The sequence below is a fragment of the Artemia sp. Qi Xiang Cuo genome, chromosome 1 (genome assembly GCF_049724085.1).
Source record: "Artemia sp. Qi Xiang Cuo chromosome 1, ASM4972408v1, whole genome shotgun sequence".
NCBI classification, from domain to species: domain Eukaryota; kingdom Metazoa; phylum Arthropoda; class Branchiopoda; order Anostraca; family Artemiidae; genus Artemia; species Artemia sp. Qi Xiang Cuo.
Window position 1 is genome coordinate 67,725,627 of NC_142794.1, and position 18,815 is coordinate 67,744,441.

The 18,815-nt window shown below is 36.1% G+C and overlaps 1 protein-coding gene across 1 annotated transcript in view; it reads left to right on the plus strand.

The window, feature by feature from the left end:
* The window catches only part of LOC148956630 (uncharacterized), a 92,420-nt gene that overhangs the window by 68,580 nt on the left and 5,025 nt on the right, over window positions 1-18,815 (plus strand). The window contains exon 5 of the mRNA XM_089095994.1: window positions 15,138-15,265. Coding sequence (XP_088952120.1) covers window positions 15,138-15,265 — 128 coding nt within the window. The remainder of the gene's footprint in view (window positions 1-15,137; window positions 15,266-18,815) is intronic.

Consider the following 18,815-nt stretch of genomic DNA (forward strand, 5'->3'; position numbering starts at 1 on the left):
TCTTCTTTTCCACAGATAGCTTGGCACTGGAACATCGTAGAGGGTTGTTCAATAGCTCATTTTAAAGAAAATTAATTGGGTTAAAAATCTATAGTAACTAAAATAAATTATTTTAAAACAGGATAAATTTTTCCACCAAAAACTGCATTTTTGATGTCTTTTCACACTGCAGTCTTTCAAACATAATCGTATACCAGTTACATAAAGGACCGATATATTTCATCATAAATGGTATTTGTCAATTAGGTTTTTTATATAACCCGGGTTGCAGTGGTAGCTAGCAACCTAGTAAGAGACGATCACTTCCAATGTTAAGAAATAAGGTTGCAGCGGTAGCTAGCAACCTAGTAAGAGACGATCACGTCCAATGTTAAGAAATATAGAAATCCGTAACTCCTAAAAAAAGAGTCAGATCAAAACAAAAAGCACACAATTAGAACCCCCTTGTCCGAAACTACTATAAAGGAAACTTACCGCCCTTTGGCTTGAATAACAAAGAAAATCTATTGGCTTGATTCGGGTTGTAGCGGTAGCTAGCAACCTCCGGGTTGCAGCGGTAGCTAGCAACCTCCGGTTTGCAGCGGTAGCTAGCAACCTCCGGTTTGCAGCGGTAGCTAGCAACCTCCGGGTTGCAGCGGTAGCTAGCAACCTCCGGGTTGCAGCGGTAGCTAGCAACCTAGTAAGAGACAATCACGTCCAATGTTAAGAAATATTAAAACCCATAGCTCCTAAAAAAGGAGTCAGATCAAAACAAAAAGTACACCATTAGAACCGCCTTGTCCGAAACCCCTGTATAGTAAAATTTCTGTCCCTTGGCCTGAACAGCAAGGGAAATATATTGGCTTGAAAATCAAGAAAATTGACTTTAACCACGTTATTCTCCACACACGGCTTATTTTTTTCTTTCTCTTTTTTTCTTGTTTTCCAGAGATAGCTTGGCACTGGAACATCTTAGAAAGTTGTTCAATAGCTCATTTAAAAAGAAATTAATTGCGCCTTTTCTTTGGTTCAACATTCCCCTTAATAATCCCAGAAAGTAGTAGAGAGGGGGGTACCAGCCCTGATTACACTGCGTGCTGCCATCTACAATTTAGTGTAACGCTCTACGAACATAAATTATGGTTTTGTCACTGAGAATGAAAAAAAAGGATTTTTCTCACTTGAAAAAAAGGATTTTTCTAACTTTTATGGATGTTTCTTGGACGGTTATGAATGTTGGTAAATTTATTTGTTGTTTTTCAGGGATGTCAACAGCAATTTATGTCTGTTTTTATGGTTTTTGTCACTGAGAATTAAAAAACAGGATTTTTATAACTTTTATTGATGTTTCTTTGACGGTTATGAGTGCTTGTCAATTTATTTGTTGTTTTTCTTGCATGTAAACAGCAATTTATGTCTGTCTATATGGTTTTTGTCACTGAGAATGAAAAAACAGGATTTTTCTCACTTTGATGTATTTTCAAGGAGAATTGTCTCCGGGCGAAGTTTATTAATGTCTGGTGTTCGTCCAGGAGAATTGTTTCCGGGCAAAGTTTATTAATGTCTTTGGTGTTCGTCCAGGAGAATTGTTTCCGGGCGAATTTTATTAATGTCTTTGGTGTTCGTCCAGTAGAATTGTTTCCGGGCGAAGTTTATTAATGTCTGACGGATGATGTAAAGGTTGATTGATTTGTTGGTGTTCATCCAGGAGAATTGTTTCCGGGTGAAGTTTATTAATGTCTGACGGATGATGTCAAGGATGATTGATTTGTTTATGTTCGTCCAGAAGAATTTGATCCGGGAAAAGTTTATTAATGTCTGACTAATGATGGCAAAGTTGATTGATTTGTTGGTGTTCATCCAGGAGAATTATCTCCGGGCGAATGTTTTGATCTTAGGGATGAAGATATTAACGCGGGAAAGGGTTTCATAGGAATTTTAAATGTGACTGCGCAGGGATGTCAAAACAAAAGGAACACGCAGAAATTACGTTTAGAGATTATTTGGGCAAAACCGTTTTGAGACATTTTAGAAGATTATTTGGGCGAAACCGTTTTGAGACATTTTAGAAGATGATTTAAGCGAAACCGTTTGAGGAATTTTAAAAGATGATTTTAGAAGATGATTTAGAAGAGGATTTGAGGCTGAAACTCTATGGTCGTTATAATACACAAGCTCTATTTGAACAGTGTTGTGAGGTCCTCTACCCCAGCCCCAAAGGGCTCCGATCCCCCTACCCCAACCCCGAAAAAAGCCCCCGGCCCCCAAAGGTCCCCCGGGCTCCCAAAGGACCACCTGGTCCCCAAGGGCCCCCGGCCCCCCAAAGCCCCCCCCCCCAGGCCCCCAAAGAGCCCCCTCCCCATTTGTCCAGAGAAAATAAAAATCTTCCACTTCAGTTTTAAGTTCCCCAAAGACATACAGAAATTTAAATTTCTATTCTAAATTTTCCGTAGTAAATAGAAAATCTATACCATAGTTGTGAATATTTCCCAGGAAGATAAAAAGTTCTAGTTCAATTTTTAATTTTCTCAACGAAGTGAAGAAAAATTCAAGTTCTATTCTGAATTTTCTCAATGAAAAAGAAATTAGTTATTGATCATTTCTATTTTTCCAAATAATATAAAAATTTTCCACTTTAGTTCAGATCTGTCTCGAAGAGATGAAAATTTTAAAATACTGTTCCAAATTTTTCACAGAAGATGAAAAAGCAAGTTCTCTTCTGAATTTTACCAAAGAACACAATTTAATTCTAATTTCTCCAGAGAAAACAAAAATCTTCCACTTTTGTTCTCTATTTCACAAAGACATAAAGAAATTTAAAGTTCAATTCTAAATTTTTCGGTGTAAGATAGAAAAAGCAATACCATACATGTGAATATTTTCACGGAAGATAAAAAGTTCTAGTTAAGTTTTTAATTTTCTCAACGAAGTAAAGAAAAGTTCAAGTTCTCTTCTACATTTCCTCTATGAGAAAGAAATAAGTTACTGATCATCTCTATTTTTCCAAATAATATAAAAATTTTCAGTTTCTGCTCAGATCTGTCTCAAAGGGATGAAAATTTTCTCAAAACTATTTAAAATTTTTCATAGAAGATAGAAAATTTCAAATTCTCTTCGGAATTTTACCAAAGAACAAACTTCAAGAGATGAAAAATTTAAAGTTCTGTTCCAAATTGTTCATAGAAGATAGAAAAAGTTATACATTGATCGTGAATATTCGACATGAAGATAAGGAGCACCACTTTAATTCTGAGTTTTCTTGAAGAAGTGCAAAATGTTCAAGTTCTCTTCTGAATTTTCTTAAAGAAGAGAAAAAAGTTAGCTCAATTCTGAATTTTACCAAGAAAATAAAAAGGTTCCACTTCAGTTCTTAATTTCTCAAAGACATAAAAAATTTAAAGTTCAGTTCTAAATTTTTCCGTAGAAGATAGGAAACGTTATACTATGATTGTGATTATTTTCCTGTGAAGATAAAAAGTTTCACTTTAATTCTAAATTTTCTTAAATACAGTTCCGATTTTTCTCAAAGAGATGAAAAAATTTAAAGTTCTGTTCCAAGTTTTTCATAGAAGATAGAAAAAGTTATACATTGATCGTGAATATTCACCATGAAGATTAAAATTTCCACTTTAATTCTAAATTTTCTCAATGAAGTGCAAAATGTTCAAGTTCTCTTCTAGTTTTTCCAAGAGAATAAAAAGGTTCCACTTCAGTTCTGGTTTTTTTCTCAAAGAGATGAAAAATTTAAAGTTCTATTCTAATTTTAAAATAAATTTGAGCTCCTTTGTCTTAAGGATTTAATCTTCAAATTTTCAAATTAGAAAATGAGGGACTCGTTCTAGTATTAAACGCAATCGTTCAAACTCGTTCATCTAACCTCCGAAACAATAGGTTAGGTTAGGTTAGGCATAAATAAGTATTAATAAATAAATAGAAACATTTCTACATGTTTAAGTTAGGTTAGGTTAGGTTAACTTATCATGAGTGCTCATGATAAGTTAACCTAGCCTTTTCCGGCGAGTATGGTTAGTTTAGGTTAGGCTAGATTAAGTTAGGTTAGGTTTGCCTACGTACGCTTCACTTAGGTTAGGTTAGGTGAGAGACAGGCAAAAAGTTAGGTGTATGATTAGGTTAGGTTAGTTTATGTTTGGTTAGGCTAGGTTAGCCTACGTACGCGCGCGTACGTAGGCTAACCTAGCCTAACCTAACTTAATCTAACCTAATCATACACCTAACTTTTTGCCTGTCTCTCACCTAACCTAACCTAAGTGAAGCGTAGGTAGGCTAACCTAACTTAACCTAACCTAACCTAACTTAATCTAGCCTAACCTAACCTAACCATACTCGCCAGAAAAGGTTAGGTTAACTTATCATGAGCGCTCATGATAAGTTAACCTAACCTAACCTAACTTAAACATTTAGAAATGTTTCTATATATTTATTAATATTTATTTATACCTAACCTAACCTATTGTTTTGAAGGTTAGATGAACGAGTTTGAACGATTGTCTTTAATAATAGAACGAATCACTCATTTTCTAATTTAAAAATTTGAGGGGTAAATCCATAAGACAAAGGAGCTAAAATTTAATTTAAAATTAGAACAGAACTTTAAATTTTTCATCTCTTTGAGAAAAAAACCAGAACTGAAGTGGAACCTTTTTATTTTCTTGGAAAAATTAGAAGAGAGATCTGAACTGAAGTGGAAAATTTTTATATTATTTGGAAAAATAGAATTGATCAATAACTAATTTTTTTTTCATTGAGAAAATTCAGAACAGAACTTGAACTTTTCTCCACTTCGTTGAGAAAATTAAAAATTAAACTAGAACTTTTTATCTTCTAGGAAAATATTCAGAACTATGGTATAGCTTTTTCTATCTACTATGGAAAAATTTAGAATATAATTTTAAATTTCTTTATGTCTTTGGGGAGCTTAAAACTGAAGTTTAAGATTTTTATTTTCTCTGGAGAAATTAACATAGGAGTTTGTTCTTTTGTAAAATCCCGAAGAGAACTTAAACTTTTCTTTCTTCTGTGAAAACTTTTGAACAGTTTAAAGAATTTTTTCCCCCCTTTGACACAGATCTGCACAGAAGCGGAAAGTTTTTATGTTATTTGGAAAAATAGAAATAACCAGTAACTTATTTGTTTTTCATAGAGAAAATTCAGAAGAGAGCTTGAACTTTTCTTCACTTCGTTGAGAAAATTTAAAATTGAACTAGAACTTTTTATCTTCCGTGAAAATATTCACATGTATGGTATTACTTTTTCTATCTTCCACCGAAAAATTTAGAATTGAACTTTAGATTTCTTTTTGTCTTTGTGAAATAGAGAACTGAAGTGGAAGATTTTTGTTTTCTTTGGAGAAATTAGAATTGAATTGTGCTCTTTGGTAAAATTCAGAGGAGAACTTGAACTTTTTTATCTTCTGTGAAAAATTTGGAACAGTATTTTAAATTTTTCATCTCTTCGAGACAGATCTGAACTAAAGTGGAAAATTTTTATATTATTTGGAAAAATAGAAACGATCAATAACTAATTTCTTTTTCATTGAGAAAATTCAGGATAGAACTTGAACTTTTCTTCACTTCGTTGAGAAAATTAAAAATTGAACTAGAACTTTTTATCATCCGGGAAAATATTCACAACTATGGTATAGCTTTTTCTATTTACTACGGAAAAACTTAGAATAGAACTTTAAATTTCTTTATGTCTTTGGGGAACTTAAAACTGAAGTGGAAGATTGTTATTTTCTCTGGAGAAATTAGAATTGAAGTTTGTTCTTTGGTAAAATTCAGAAGAGAACTTGAACATTTCTTTTTCATTGAGTAAATTCAGAATAGAACTTGAACTATTTTAAATTTTTTCATCCCTTTGAGAAAAATCTGAACCGAAGTGGACAATTTTTATATTATTTGGAAAAATAGAATTGATTAATAACTAATTTCTTTTTCATTGAGAAAATTCAGAAGAGAACTTGAACTTTTCTTCACTTCGTTGAGAAAATTTAAAATTGAAATAGAACTGCTTATCTTTCGAGAAAATATTCACAACTATGATATAGCTTTTTCTATCTATTACGGAAAAATTTAGAATTTGCAAAATTGGTTTAAGAAGGATATTAAAAAAAGAACTTGTTCTGAAAAGATATAATAAAACCTTTTGAAAAGTATTGCTTAATGTTGGGGTGTGCAAAAAAGTCGTAAAGTAAAGTTGTGGTGAAAAAGATAACTACTTCAACTTGTAAAATTGGTTTATGAAGGACATTCAGAAATAAACTTGTTCTGAAAAGATGTAATAAAGCCTTTTGGAAAGTATTGCTTGATGTTTGGGTGTGTAAAAAAGTCGTAAAGTAAAGTTGTGGGGGAAAAGATAAGTACTTCAACTTGTAAAATGGGTTTAGGAAGAAAATTACGAAAATAACTTGTTCTGAAAAGATATAATAAAACCTTTTGAAAAGTATTGCTTGATGTTGAGTTATTCGAAAAGCCTTATAGTAAAGTTGTGGGGGAAAAGATGAGTACTTCAACTTGTAAAATTGGTTTAGGAAGGGCATTACGTAAAGAACTTGTTCTGAAAAGATATAATAAAGCCTCTGAAAAGTATTGCTTGATGTTGGGGTATACAAAAAGCCGTAAAGTAAAGTTGTGGTGAAAAAGATAAGTACTTCAACTTGTAAAACTGGTTTAGGAAGGAAATTAAGAAAAGAACTTGTTCTGAAATGCCTTTGAAAAGTATTTCTTGATGTTGGGGTATGCAAAAAGTCGTAAAGTAAAGTTATGGGGAAAAGGATGGGTACTTCAACTTGTAAAATGGGTTTAGGAGTGATATTGAGAAGAGAACTTGTTCTGAAATGGCATTTGAAAAGTACTGCTTGGTGTTGGTGCATTCAAAAAGGTGTAAAGTAAAGTTGTGGATGAAAAAGATGAGTAATTCAACTTTTAAAATGGGTTTAGGAATGACATTAATAGAAAAACCTGTTATGAACTGAAATAATAAGGCATTGTGAAATATGGGATTCCTTATGTGTCCCAAATGCACAAAAAAAGTATTAAAAAAATGGAAAGGGGGCGCTTTGGGGAACTGGGGGCCTTTGGGGGTCCGGGAGGCCTTTGGGGGTCCGGGGGGCCCTTGGGGGCCGGGTGGTCCTTTGGGAGCCCGGGGGACCTTGGGGGGCCGGGGGCTTCCTTCGGGATTGGGGTAGGGGGATCGGAGCCCTTTGGGGCTGGGGTAGAGGACCTCACAACACTGTTCAAATAGAACGTGTGTATTATAACGACCAAAGAGTTTCACCCTCAAATCCTCTTCTAAATCATCTTCTAAAATCATCTTCTAAAATGCCTCAAACGGTTTCGCTTCAATCATCTTCTAAAATGTCTCAAAACGGTTTCGCCCAAATAATTTTTCTAAAATGTCTCAAAACTGTTTCGCCCAAATAATCTCTAAACGTAATTTCAGCGTGTTCCTTTTGTTTTGACATCCATGCGCTGTCATATTTGAAATTCCTATGAAACCCTTTCCCGCGTTAATATCTTCATCCCTAAGATCAAAACATTCGCCCGGAGATAATTCTCCTGGATGAACACCAACAAATCAATCAACCTTGACATCATCCGTCAGACATTAATAAACTTCGCCCGGAAACAATTCTCCTGGATGAACACCAACAAATCAATCAACCTTGACATCATCCGTCAGACATAATAAACACCAAAGACATCAATAAACTTCACCCGGATACAATTTTCCTAGACGAATATCAACAAATCAATCAGCCTTGACATCATCCGTCAGACATTAATAAACTTCACCCGGAATCAATTCTCTTGGACGATCACCAAAGACATTAATAAACTTCGCACGGAGACAATTCTCCTGGACGAACACCAAAGACATAAATAAACTTCGCCCGGAAACAATTCTCCTTGAAAATACATCAAAGTTAGAAAAATCCTGTTTTTTCATTCTCAGTGACAAAAACCATAAAACAGACATAAATTGCTGTTTACATCCATGAAAAACAACAAATAAATTAACCAACACACATAACCGTCCAAGAAACATCCATCAAAGTGATAAAAATCCTGTTTTTTCATTCTCAGTGACAAAAACCATAAAAACAGACATAAATTGCTGTTGACATCCATGAAAAACAACAAAAAAATTGACTAACACTCATAACCATCCAAGAAGCATCCATAAGAGTGAGAGAAATCTTGTTTTTCAAGTGAGAAAAATCCTGTTTTTTCATTCTCAGTGACAAAAACCATAAATTATGTTCGTACAGCGTTACACTAAATTGTAGATGGCAGCACGCAGTGTAATCAGGGCTGGTACCCCCCTCTCTACTGTAAGTTTCTACTTTATGCTAAAAGCCATTCCTGATATATTAACGATACGCCTGTTTGGCGTATCAATAATATCCGGCATGTAAAATGTGAGTTTGTTTTAGTTCAATATCCCCTTCAACATTCCCTGAAAGTTCCGCCTAAGTACCCTTAGCCTTAGTTCTAATAGTAGAAGTGATAGAAATAGTGGTATTAGTTGTAATATCAATAGAACTGGACGTCCCAGGGACTTCTTGCTGCCCGATTCTAAGCCGGCTTAAGCACTTCGTATACTCTTGAGAAGATGTATTAGCAGGACCGTCACGTATGAGGGGGAGGGGGACGCCCCCTCCCCCAATGTTTTTGGTCACTCGGTAAAATTTATAAGTCAGTAAAATTTTTGTTCGGTTCAATAAAGACCACGAGAATACTGACATGTCATCTACAGAAATTTCTAACTTGGTCGGTAAACGCAGTATTTTACCGACTCTTGCCGTGATTTTACAGATGCTACCACAATTTTCAAGTTGGTTAAACAAACAGTATCAAAATAGGGACATGATATGTACCGATATCTAAATCTTGGTTTGTAAATTCAGCGGTTTTACCGACTCGTGCAGTGATTTTACGTATGTCGGTAAAAATGACGAGCCAGTCTGTAAAATCTCTTGCCCCCCCCCCCAAAAAAAACATTTTGGCTAGTAACGCCCCTGTGTATTAGTCCCTGTCCTGCACATGTTTTGAGATTGTTGCTTTTCCTGACGCCATGATAATTTCAATGAATTATATATCAAATTGAAATAATCTAAAAATTGCTGCTTGGAACGTTACCACGTTAAAAAAACAACTATCCTATTGACATTTTAACGGAAGAGTTCAGGCCTTTTGAACTGGACTTATTAAGGCTTTCGGAAACTCGTTTCAAAGGGGCAGGAAACATGAAGTTAGGTGATATGGATTTTATTTACTGAGGCAGGAAGGATGGGATGTATAACCAGGAAGTAGGGCTCGTGATGAATAGGGAAGCTGCTTAGGCTGGTCATGCTTAGTCTTCCTTAGGTTGGGAAGGTCTTAATAATAGAATGCTAGTAGCTAGTTGCTTATTTTGCGACGAAAAAGTGCAAGGTATCACGCCCCTTTGACATTATGCATGCACATAGTGCGTTTTGATTTTGTTCAACACCCCCCCCCCCTCAGCATTCCCTTTAAACTTTCACCTTAATACTTCTAACATTATTAGTAGTAGTCATAGTAGCAGAAGTACTAGCAGTAGTAGTACGCAGAAAGTGCCTTTTGCTTAGATCTCTCTCAACATACCCTGAAAGTTTCAACTTAATACCCTTAGACTTAGTAGTACTAGTCGTCGTAATAATAGTAGTAGCAGTAGTAGTGGTAATAGTAGTATGCACATAGTGCCTTTTGGTCAGTTCAATATTCTCCTGTGCACACCTTGAAAGTTTCAACTTAATAAACTAATCCGTGTCTCGGGATATTTCTGATGCGCCCTTTTGACAACCTGAATGCACGTAGTGTGTTTTGATTTAGTTCAAAATCCCCCTCAGCGTTCCTAAAAAGTTTCACCTTAATGCTTTTAGCCTCAGTACTAGTAGTAGTCCTAGTAGTTGTAGTCGTAGCAGGGTGCACATAGTGCCTTTTGTTTAGTTCAACATACCCCTCACTATCCCCTGAAAAAATCAACTTAATACCCTGAGTCGTTCCTGAGATATTGCACGTACGCCCTTTTGTCAACCTGCATGCACTGAGTGAGTTTTGATTTAGTTAAACCTTCCTTGAAAGTTTCACCTTAATACCTTTAGCCTTAGTTATAGTAAAAGTAGTATCCTTGTCAGTAGGCAGCACTATTGCGCTGTCTACGATTATATTTTTCTACGATTTTTAAAAACGACAAAATTTCTATTATTTTCATCCCATGTAGTTAGTTGAGTTGGAAGAGGCCATGTCTCCATTGTTGGAATGAAAGACAAAAAGCTATGCATTTTTTTAAATTTCTCACTTGCTCACATTTTTTTTTTGGGAGGTTAAAAAGTTATTACCTTTATTTATTTTTTAGACTTAGCAAATTGTAAAAGGTAATTCGATAGGTGCTTACCTATCCCCCCCCCCAAAAAAAAAAAACAACAGAGATACGAGTCTTTTATATCTGCCTGACTATATAAGATTAAAAAAAAAAAAAAATTTTGCCGAATGACAGTGATAGTCATGGGGTTAGGTAACATGGAAATGTGGATATTCAGCTTTTTATAGGGTAACCTACGGAAATGTTTTAGCCGCCCGTGGCAACGCAAGTTGGATCTATTAAATGTTCACGAAAGCCCTGTATGATCCTACTAAATAAATTCTCAATAAAAATATTCGGTTTCTGAGTTAAATAGCATTGACTAAAAATTAACCATGATCAGCACAGTAGCAGAACATTTTTCCTAACTCGTTTCACCCTCAAAATTTGCCTCTTGCAAACTCTCCTCCTGTTTATCTGCTTAAGGCAAGTGGGTGAAACATAAAATAAAATTGGAAAAGAATTATAGAAAGTTGTACAAGCCGAAAACTCTTTCCGATTCCGTTTTATTGTGCATCTAGTACCAAGTTATACTCAAACAACAACTTCGTGAACTTGGAGTACTTTTGAAATTATATGCCCAGATAGCTTTTAATTATAAACATTTTAAAAGCAGAATTTGAACCTTAGGAAAATATTATTGATAAAATTTTCCAAATTTTCTTTTAAGGTAAACTGAGTATATAGAATAGTGAAACCAAATGGAATTACGCTTTGAACCAAAGCATTAAGTAAAGACTTCATTATGACTTTGCACAGAAACATGATTTCTGAACAGAAACAAAATAGCAAGAAAGCTCTTTGGTCATATGCCCTACAGATATGTAGGGTACCTCCATAGGAGGTGTGGACCAAGGGGGGACCTCGTCCCTGGGGGTCCATAGTAGAAACTGGGATATCCTCGCCCGAGGACCGTAAATAAAGGCGGAGGAAGAAGAAGGCCTCTTAAATGTACACTCAGCAGGGCCCACCGGTGCGTGTGCACGTCCTGTGAGTTACAAACCTTCTCCCAGTAAATGGTTAAATTAAATGATGAAGAAAAACACCATCTTGGGAAGATCCTCTGTAGGAGGACAACTGTGGCAGGGCCTGTCTCGACCCTGTCGGGGTACCCGCAAGACTAGGAACCTTGCGCTCAGCTCTATTCCCACTTGAGGAGTGGCGCCCCTCGAAGAAGTTATAGCCTAGTAAACGACACAGCATTCGCAAGGGATCCTGATTAATGGATAATTATTCTGGGCTTGGTTTATTTTGGCGGGCGTTTTTGGGCTGAAAACCTCGTCCTAGCTAATTTATCTACTATGGGTTGCCTCCCCGTAGTAACATAATATTTGTAGGCATGAATATGTAATGAGTCAGAGGTAATAGGCTTGGGATTGTCTGTGTAGGATTTCTATTCTAGTTGATAGAAGAGCATCACCTAGTGCTGAAAACCATGTTGTGACCAAAATGGTCCCAGGATTGCGCAAAGCCTCCACTCATACTGGAAGTCCCAGGGACTTCTTGCTGTCCGGTTCTAAGCCGGCTTAAGCGCTTCGGTGTAGACTTGACTGTTGCTTTATAACACTTATAAACGCATTTAGTGCTATTATAAATGCTTTGTATCACTTATAAGACTCTTACTGATGTGCTGGTCCCCGTCCAGCACCGATTTTCGGGACTATTGTCTTTCCTGAGGCCAAAATAATTTCTATGTTATAAAGAATATGAAAATTTCAACTTGGAATACTACGATCTTAAAAAATAACTATCGTGTCGACATTTTGACTGACAAATCCAGACGCTTTGAACAGGACTTGTTAGGAGTTTTAAAACTCATATCCCAGTGTTAGGAAACATAAAATTATATGATATAGAATTTATTTGCTCAGGCAGGAAGAATGTGGTACATAGACGTGGAATAGGGCTTATGATATATAAGGAAGCTGCTAAGTCTTGTTTAGGCTGGGAAGGTATTAATAATAGAATAAGAATTCCTCATTCTATGACTAAAAAATGCAGGGTATCAGTCATAGTAGTATATGCCCTTGTAGAACTAACTGACGGAGATAGTAGTGACTCAGATGAATTTTAGTTAGTTACAGGAACAAATAGACGGGGTCCCAGGTAGAAATATGGTGTTCTTCATTAGGAGATTTCAACGCCCAGGTCGGTAGAAATTGGGATAGGTTGTAAACTAGCCTAGGTAAATTTGTTGTAGGAAAATAAAACAGTAATGGCTACAGACTGGTGCAGTTTTGTAGGTATAACAATCTAGTTTAACCAATACAGTATTTGGTTATAAAATGGCCCATAAGTTAGCATGGTATTCATACGATGGTAAGACAGCTAACCTCATTGATTATGTTCTTTTAAACCGAAGACTGGCAGGATCAATACGAGATACTAGCGTATATAGGGGTTCTGTTATTGACGTGGACGCAGGTAGCATCTTGTCTAGAGGGGGGGAGCAGCCGATTGTGCAATGGATGGGGGCTTATAAACACTTCCGGAAGTCCCTTGAATATAGGTCTTAAGAAACTCGTCATTCTATATTTCGCTAAAACTTGGCCTTTACATTTTCAATGTTCTACTTTTCTGTCAATGCTATAGGCTAATATAATAAACCCACTATCCTACTTCCAATTTCCAGAAAACCGACACCATAACAGTGATTTGACACAAATCATATTACGATTAGATAACAGCTTTTTGTTCCAAGAATCTAATTCAAAAGTTTAAAGTTGGGCAATATTGAATATCAGAATTGGTACAGGAGAGACCAGCCCATGATGAGCACGGCCCCCGTTTAACCAAAGAAAATAATCTCAATATAAAAACCTATGGGGACTTCTGGTGGATTATTAAAGCTCTGACAGATGGAAATGTATGTTTTTTTTTAAATGTCTGGCCTTGATTAATACAAAAATATGAGATTGGATCACGTTTTATGGTGATTAAATCTGGAATTTTGTTCAATGCTTGTCTGAAGGCTTACGCCTAATTACGATACTAGAAAAGCCATAAACTCACGCTGTATTCTCTTATTATTTGCCTGCCTTTTGGCAGCCGCCGTGACGTGTCATCTTCACCAGTTTGCTGTTAGCATTTTTTCGTCCCGCAGGATGGTGAATTCCCGTGTTCGGCCACAATACCCGGGGTAGGCTCGGAATTCTGGACCAAGGTGTCCGAAAGTGGGCTATTCTTGTAAAAGCTGTGGAAATGCCTATCTTAAGTTTTAAGGCAAGCTCATGTCTTGCTAGATCAAGCATTGAATTGCTTGATCTAGCTAAAAATATTGGTGTTATACTTTTAACTGTCCCTCCCCACACTACTCACAAAGTACACTCTCTAGAAAGGACAGTCATGGGGCTCCTTAAGTCCTACTAAACCCAGGAAGCCGCAAGTTTTATGACGATCCATAAATGTAAAACTATATCAGTGTATAACATTGTCGAGCTGCTGGGGAAAGCATATCCAAAGGCTTTCACTCCTGAGAATGTAATCAGGGGGTTCAGAGCAAAAGGGATGTACCCCACCAACAGAAGTGTTTCAAGGATTATGAGTTCCTCTTGTCATATTTTTCAAACAGAATGTCTGTCATATCTAGTAAAGCACTTACAAGGGAAGTTTCTATGCTCAGTGCAAGTCCTGTGTGACATTTAGACTCCTTCTTTAACATAGACCCCGAAACGGAAGCAGTACAGGTTCTGTCTCTAAGTGAGAAGCAAAGTTCACCAGATGTTTCGTTAAAAGAGATCGGCCATGCAAACCGCTTTCCGAAAGGCTCATCACAAAAACTCAACAGGGAAAAAAAATATGAAAAAATCAGAAGTGCTCACTGATACCCTTGTGAAAGAACGCATTACTGCTGGGATAAAAGCTATAGTCGAAAGTGATTGGAAGGCAACTAATACCCCTTCCACGCCCACCATTTCCCCAAACACACTCAATCAAAATTTTGAGATAGCCATTTTGTTCATCGTAGTTGAAAGTTCTGGAAATTATACGTTTGAGCAAGACACTCCCCCCACAGTCTTCCGGACAAGTATTATAAGTTATGCCCTGGGGGCATATAAGGTTTTCATTGAAAGCTTTGTCGTAGAAACTTGAAAAAGGGCTCATTCGATTGGAAATTCAAAGAGCTAGTGCCCTTTTTTACAGTTGAAAGTGATTGGAGGGCAACTAACCCACCTCTCACACCCACCATTTATACAAACACATTCAAACACCATTTATCCAAATACATTTGCACTTTACTGAAAAAAATACAAATGAATCTGCATTGCCAGTTTAATATACATATACTAATAATTAGTAATCAAAATGTTAATATTATTTGATTTATTAAAGTTATGAAAGTAAAAACATTTATATTTTTTCAGTAAAGTGCAAATTATGTTCTGGCCTTGGGAAGGCATATGGGTTTTGAGCCCTACTCATGTTAATTTCTGCTAATTTTGAGTTTGACTCGGTCATTTATTGTAATTTCTGTTCGTTTTGGGTTTCATGTATTTATCGAAGCTGATTTGTGGTAGTTTCACGCTCGGTAGTTTATTTAATTTTATTTTTTGCTCATTTTTGGTTTAATGGAGTTCTTTACTTTTCTTTGAAAAAATTATTTTGTGGAAAAAGTTTTTTTTAATTAATCATAAATAAAGAATATAGTTATCATCTGACAAATCGTAAAATAAATAGAAAAACCTTGCAAATATAATTTAGCATAGTAAAGCCTCTTTTTAGAAAAGATAATGATAAAAGTTTTTTTTCAGGAAGTAATTTAGCCGAGCTCGATAGAAGCGGTAGCACTCCTATCCAATTAGCACGTTCCAAATTGAGAATGTTTGAAAAGTATTTGCACAAATCAAGCGGGGAGATAATCACGCAGGAGCTTCGAGAGGTAATTTCTTGTTTTATAACTCGTTCTTAGTGCTTATTGATGCTTTCTACTATGATTTTAACTATGATCACGCCCAAGGGCACGCAAAGGATTGAGGAGAGAAGTTAATTCTCTGGATGCAAATTGTGCTAAAACGGTAATTAAATTTAAAAATATTTATTTGCAAATAATTTTTTACGACCAGAGGACCGTTTCCACCCGGGTTAATTTTTGTAGATATCCCTTTAGAATGCGCTGCAATATTTTTGCTTAAATTTCATTTCAAGTATTTTCCATTTTAAGTAACTATAAAAAATTCTTCAAAATCTTTTCCCATCCCTCTCCCCCCTACTAGTATAAAAATCATTTTTCACATCTTGAAGGGTGTGCACCCAAGTTAAAAACCCCTACTTTATAGTATTAATGCTGTGTGCAAGTTTTTGCAAACTCTTTAATAATGTTTTCCCACACAATTCAAGGATATTTTGTTGTTGTTGTTGTTAGGGGTTTGACGCGTTCGACCAATGGGGCATATCCGTTCGTATCACTTGATCTATTTGAGCTTTGTGTATTCACTAGCTTCCTTGGGTATTCCTTCAAATAACAGTTACACAATTCATCTATGTATCGCTTATCTCGCTAGTTGGGTAGCGATATTCTCCTGCAGCAATCGCCTGCGTTCTAAGACAAAAAAAAACAACATATTTATGCTTCACCTCATCACTTAATAAAATAACAAATAACACATTCATATAAAAGTGACCTAAAACAATACTAGGCCTATATTTCTGTGTAGCGATTGAGGCTAAAAAAAAAAACATACCCTTCTCATTCGCCATTCGAAAAAAAGATTATCCAAATATAAAATACAAATGAATAAACATGACTAAAATAATATTAAAGGGAGTGAACTAAATCCGTTGCTTGAACAAATTTACCCAGAAAGTTTGTGGTCCGTTTTCTAGCCCAAGGTGGTTAAGTGTGATAACCCAGGACAGCTCGCATTGTAAATCCTTTAAATGACTTCTTGCAATATTTCCCCTTATACTTCCTTCTCCTTATCATATTTACTGCAGCTGAAAATGAGGTGACATGGGCCTTCATACCTTCCACAAGCATTACAAATGGAGGGTTGGGACGATTTGTCATTGGAAAGGGTCGATTCTATTTTCGCATGGCCACATCTGAGGTGAAATAGGCATGTAAAGGATTAATTATAAAAGAAAAAAAAATCAGAAAACGAAGTTTTTCAGAAAAAAAGTAAAGAGCCATATTAAACTTCAGACCAGAAGAAATCAAGTCCTATAGTAATTCAAACTCAAAACGACCGGAAAGTACTATCAAAAAACAAATGAAACCCAAAACTAACAGATATCATAGGTAACGCAAAAGAACTGCCTAAATAAAGAGCGAAGTGGACACAATGTATTTTTTTTCTTCTTTTTTTTTACCAAGGTACTTCGTATGGAATAAGCATAGACACTGTTTCTGTTCTGTTTTCAAAGTGCCTGTTCTGTTTTCAAAGTGTGCATTTTTCTCATATTTTGACCTTTGAAATAGTGGTAGATCCAGAATTTCGGGGGGATGGGAGTAGAGGGCTCGGCTTTTCCTTTGAGAATGGACCATAAAAACAGGCCTACATAATCAAAAGCAGGCCCACTCGTATTCTTAAAACAAAAGTTTGAAGTTTTAACAATACCAAACTTACATATCAACTTAAATATATAAGATTCATTTAGCTTATTCATTTAAAACCCATAAGGGGTTACGAGCCTGAGAAAATTTTCCTGATTTTCGAAAAAGGGAGGGACACCCTCTGAAAGTCAAAGAATCTTAATGAAAATCACACCATCAGATTCAGCGTATCAGAGAACCCTATTGGGGAGTTTCAAGCTCCTATCTGCAAAAATGTGGAATTTTGTCAGCAGAAGGCTCACTGATGCGTGTCTTTTTTTCTTTTTTTTTAGGGGGGGGTCATATCGAACCAACGGTTCTGGACCATCGGGAGAGGGCTCATTTGAAAGAAAAATTAGATGTTCTAGTGCCAAAAACGTTGGAGTGACCGAAAAAATTCGAGGGCAACTAGCCCCTTACGCCCGTTTTCCCCCCAAAGTCGTTATAAAATTTGGCCACTGTTTACGTATAGTATTTTTTAGTGCGAAGTATACAGATGTTTTTCAGGGGAGGATTTTGTGCTTGGATTGAACTTCCATGGGGAATTTTCTGTGTGGAGGGATATTTCCAGGGGATATTTTACATTGAGGGGATTTGACAGAATTCCTATACGAAACTCTTTTTATTTGTTTTACTTTATCTTTGCCTACTGAATTCTCGATGTAGAAATGTTCCTGGGGAACTCTCCGTGGGGAATTTTCAGCGTGTTTAGATTTCTGGGAAATAATTTCCACGGAAAGGAGGATTTCCGGAGTGATTGAAAAATGATTAGAACTTAGTCTTTTTCAAATGAAAGTATGCTAAGGAGAATTTTTCAGGCTGAATCTTCTGCAAAAAATTTTGCGGAGAGGGGTAAGAATGTCAGTGATCATGGAATTATCTTATGTATTTTCTGTTCGTTTTGGATTTGATTTTTTTTATTGAAAGTGATTTATAGTACTTTTATGCTGTATAGATTATTTGAATTTATTTCTGCTCGTGTTTTGGTCAAAGTAGCTCTTAACTTTTCTCTGAAAAACTGCTTTTGTGAAAAAAGTTTTTTTTAAGTTAAATCAAATAAATGATCATATCAAACAAAGATAACAGACATGGTACTGATATAGATGAGTAAATAAGTCTTAAAACCAGTAAAAACTGAATTAAATATTCAAGTCAAACTTAAAACGAACAAACAAACAGGAGTCTGATTACTGTCCTCTTCTCCCTCCCTAAACTGTAAAAGTTTTGAAGCCTATTGCGTCATTTGCGTTTTATTAAGAACTATCTGTATTTTGAACAGTGTGCTTTAATCATTGGCAGCGCATCAGCGCTGACTAAGTAAAGAGGTATGTGGACACAATGTATTTTTTTCATCAAGGCACTTCGTATTGAAAGAGTTGTGGTAGAAACTTCAGAAGGACGCTCATTATGTTGTAAATTGTAAGTTCTAGTGCCTTTTTAAGAGTCAAAAGGGATTAAAGGGCAACCAGCCCCCCTCTAACGTCCATTAATTCCCCGAATACATCCAATCAAAATTTTGATGGCCATCTTGTTCGGCATAGTTGAAAGATCCAGTCAGGGGCGTCGTTTGGGGGTGGCAAGGGGGGGGGGCCGTTGTCCCCCTCCCAATAATGTGGTGAGAAAAAAATATTATAGATCCCATGCCCTTTGACTATCTAGATATGGACCCCTCTTGCCCCTCCAATAAAAATGCTGGAGATTCGCCCCTGGACCCAGTAACTATGTATCTGAGGATGTCACCCTTGCCCCTCCCTACAGCCCTTGGAGCAAGGGCTATAAGTTATGCAATTCGCAGACAGGTCGTCAAAAGGGCGTAACTCAGGAATGACTGAGGGTATTAAGTTGGAACTTTCAGGGAATGATGTGGTGGATGACCAATTGACCAAAAAGGCAATAT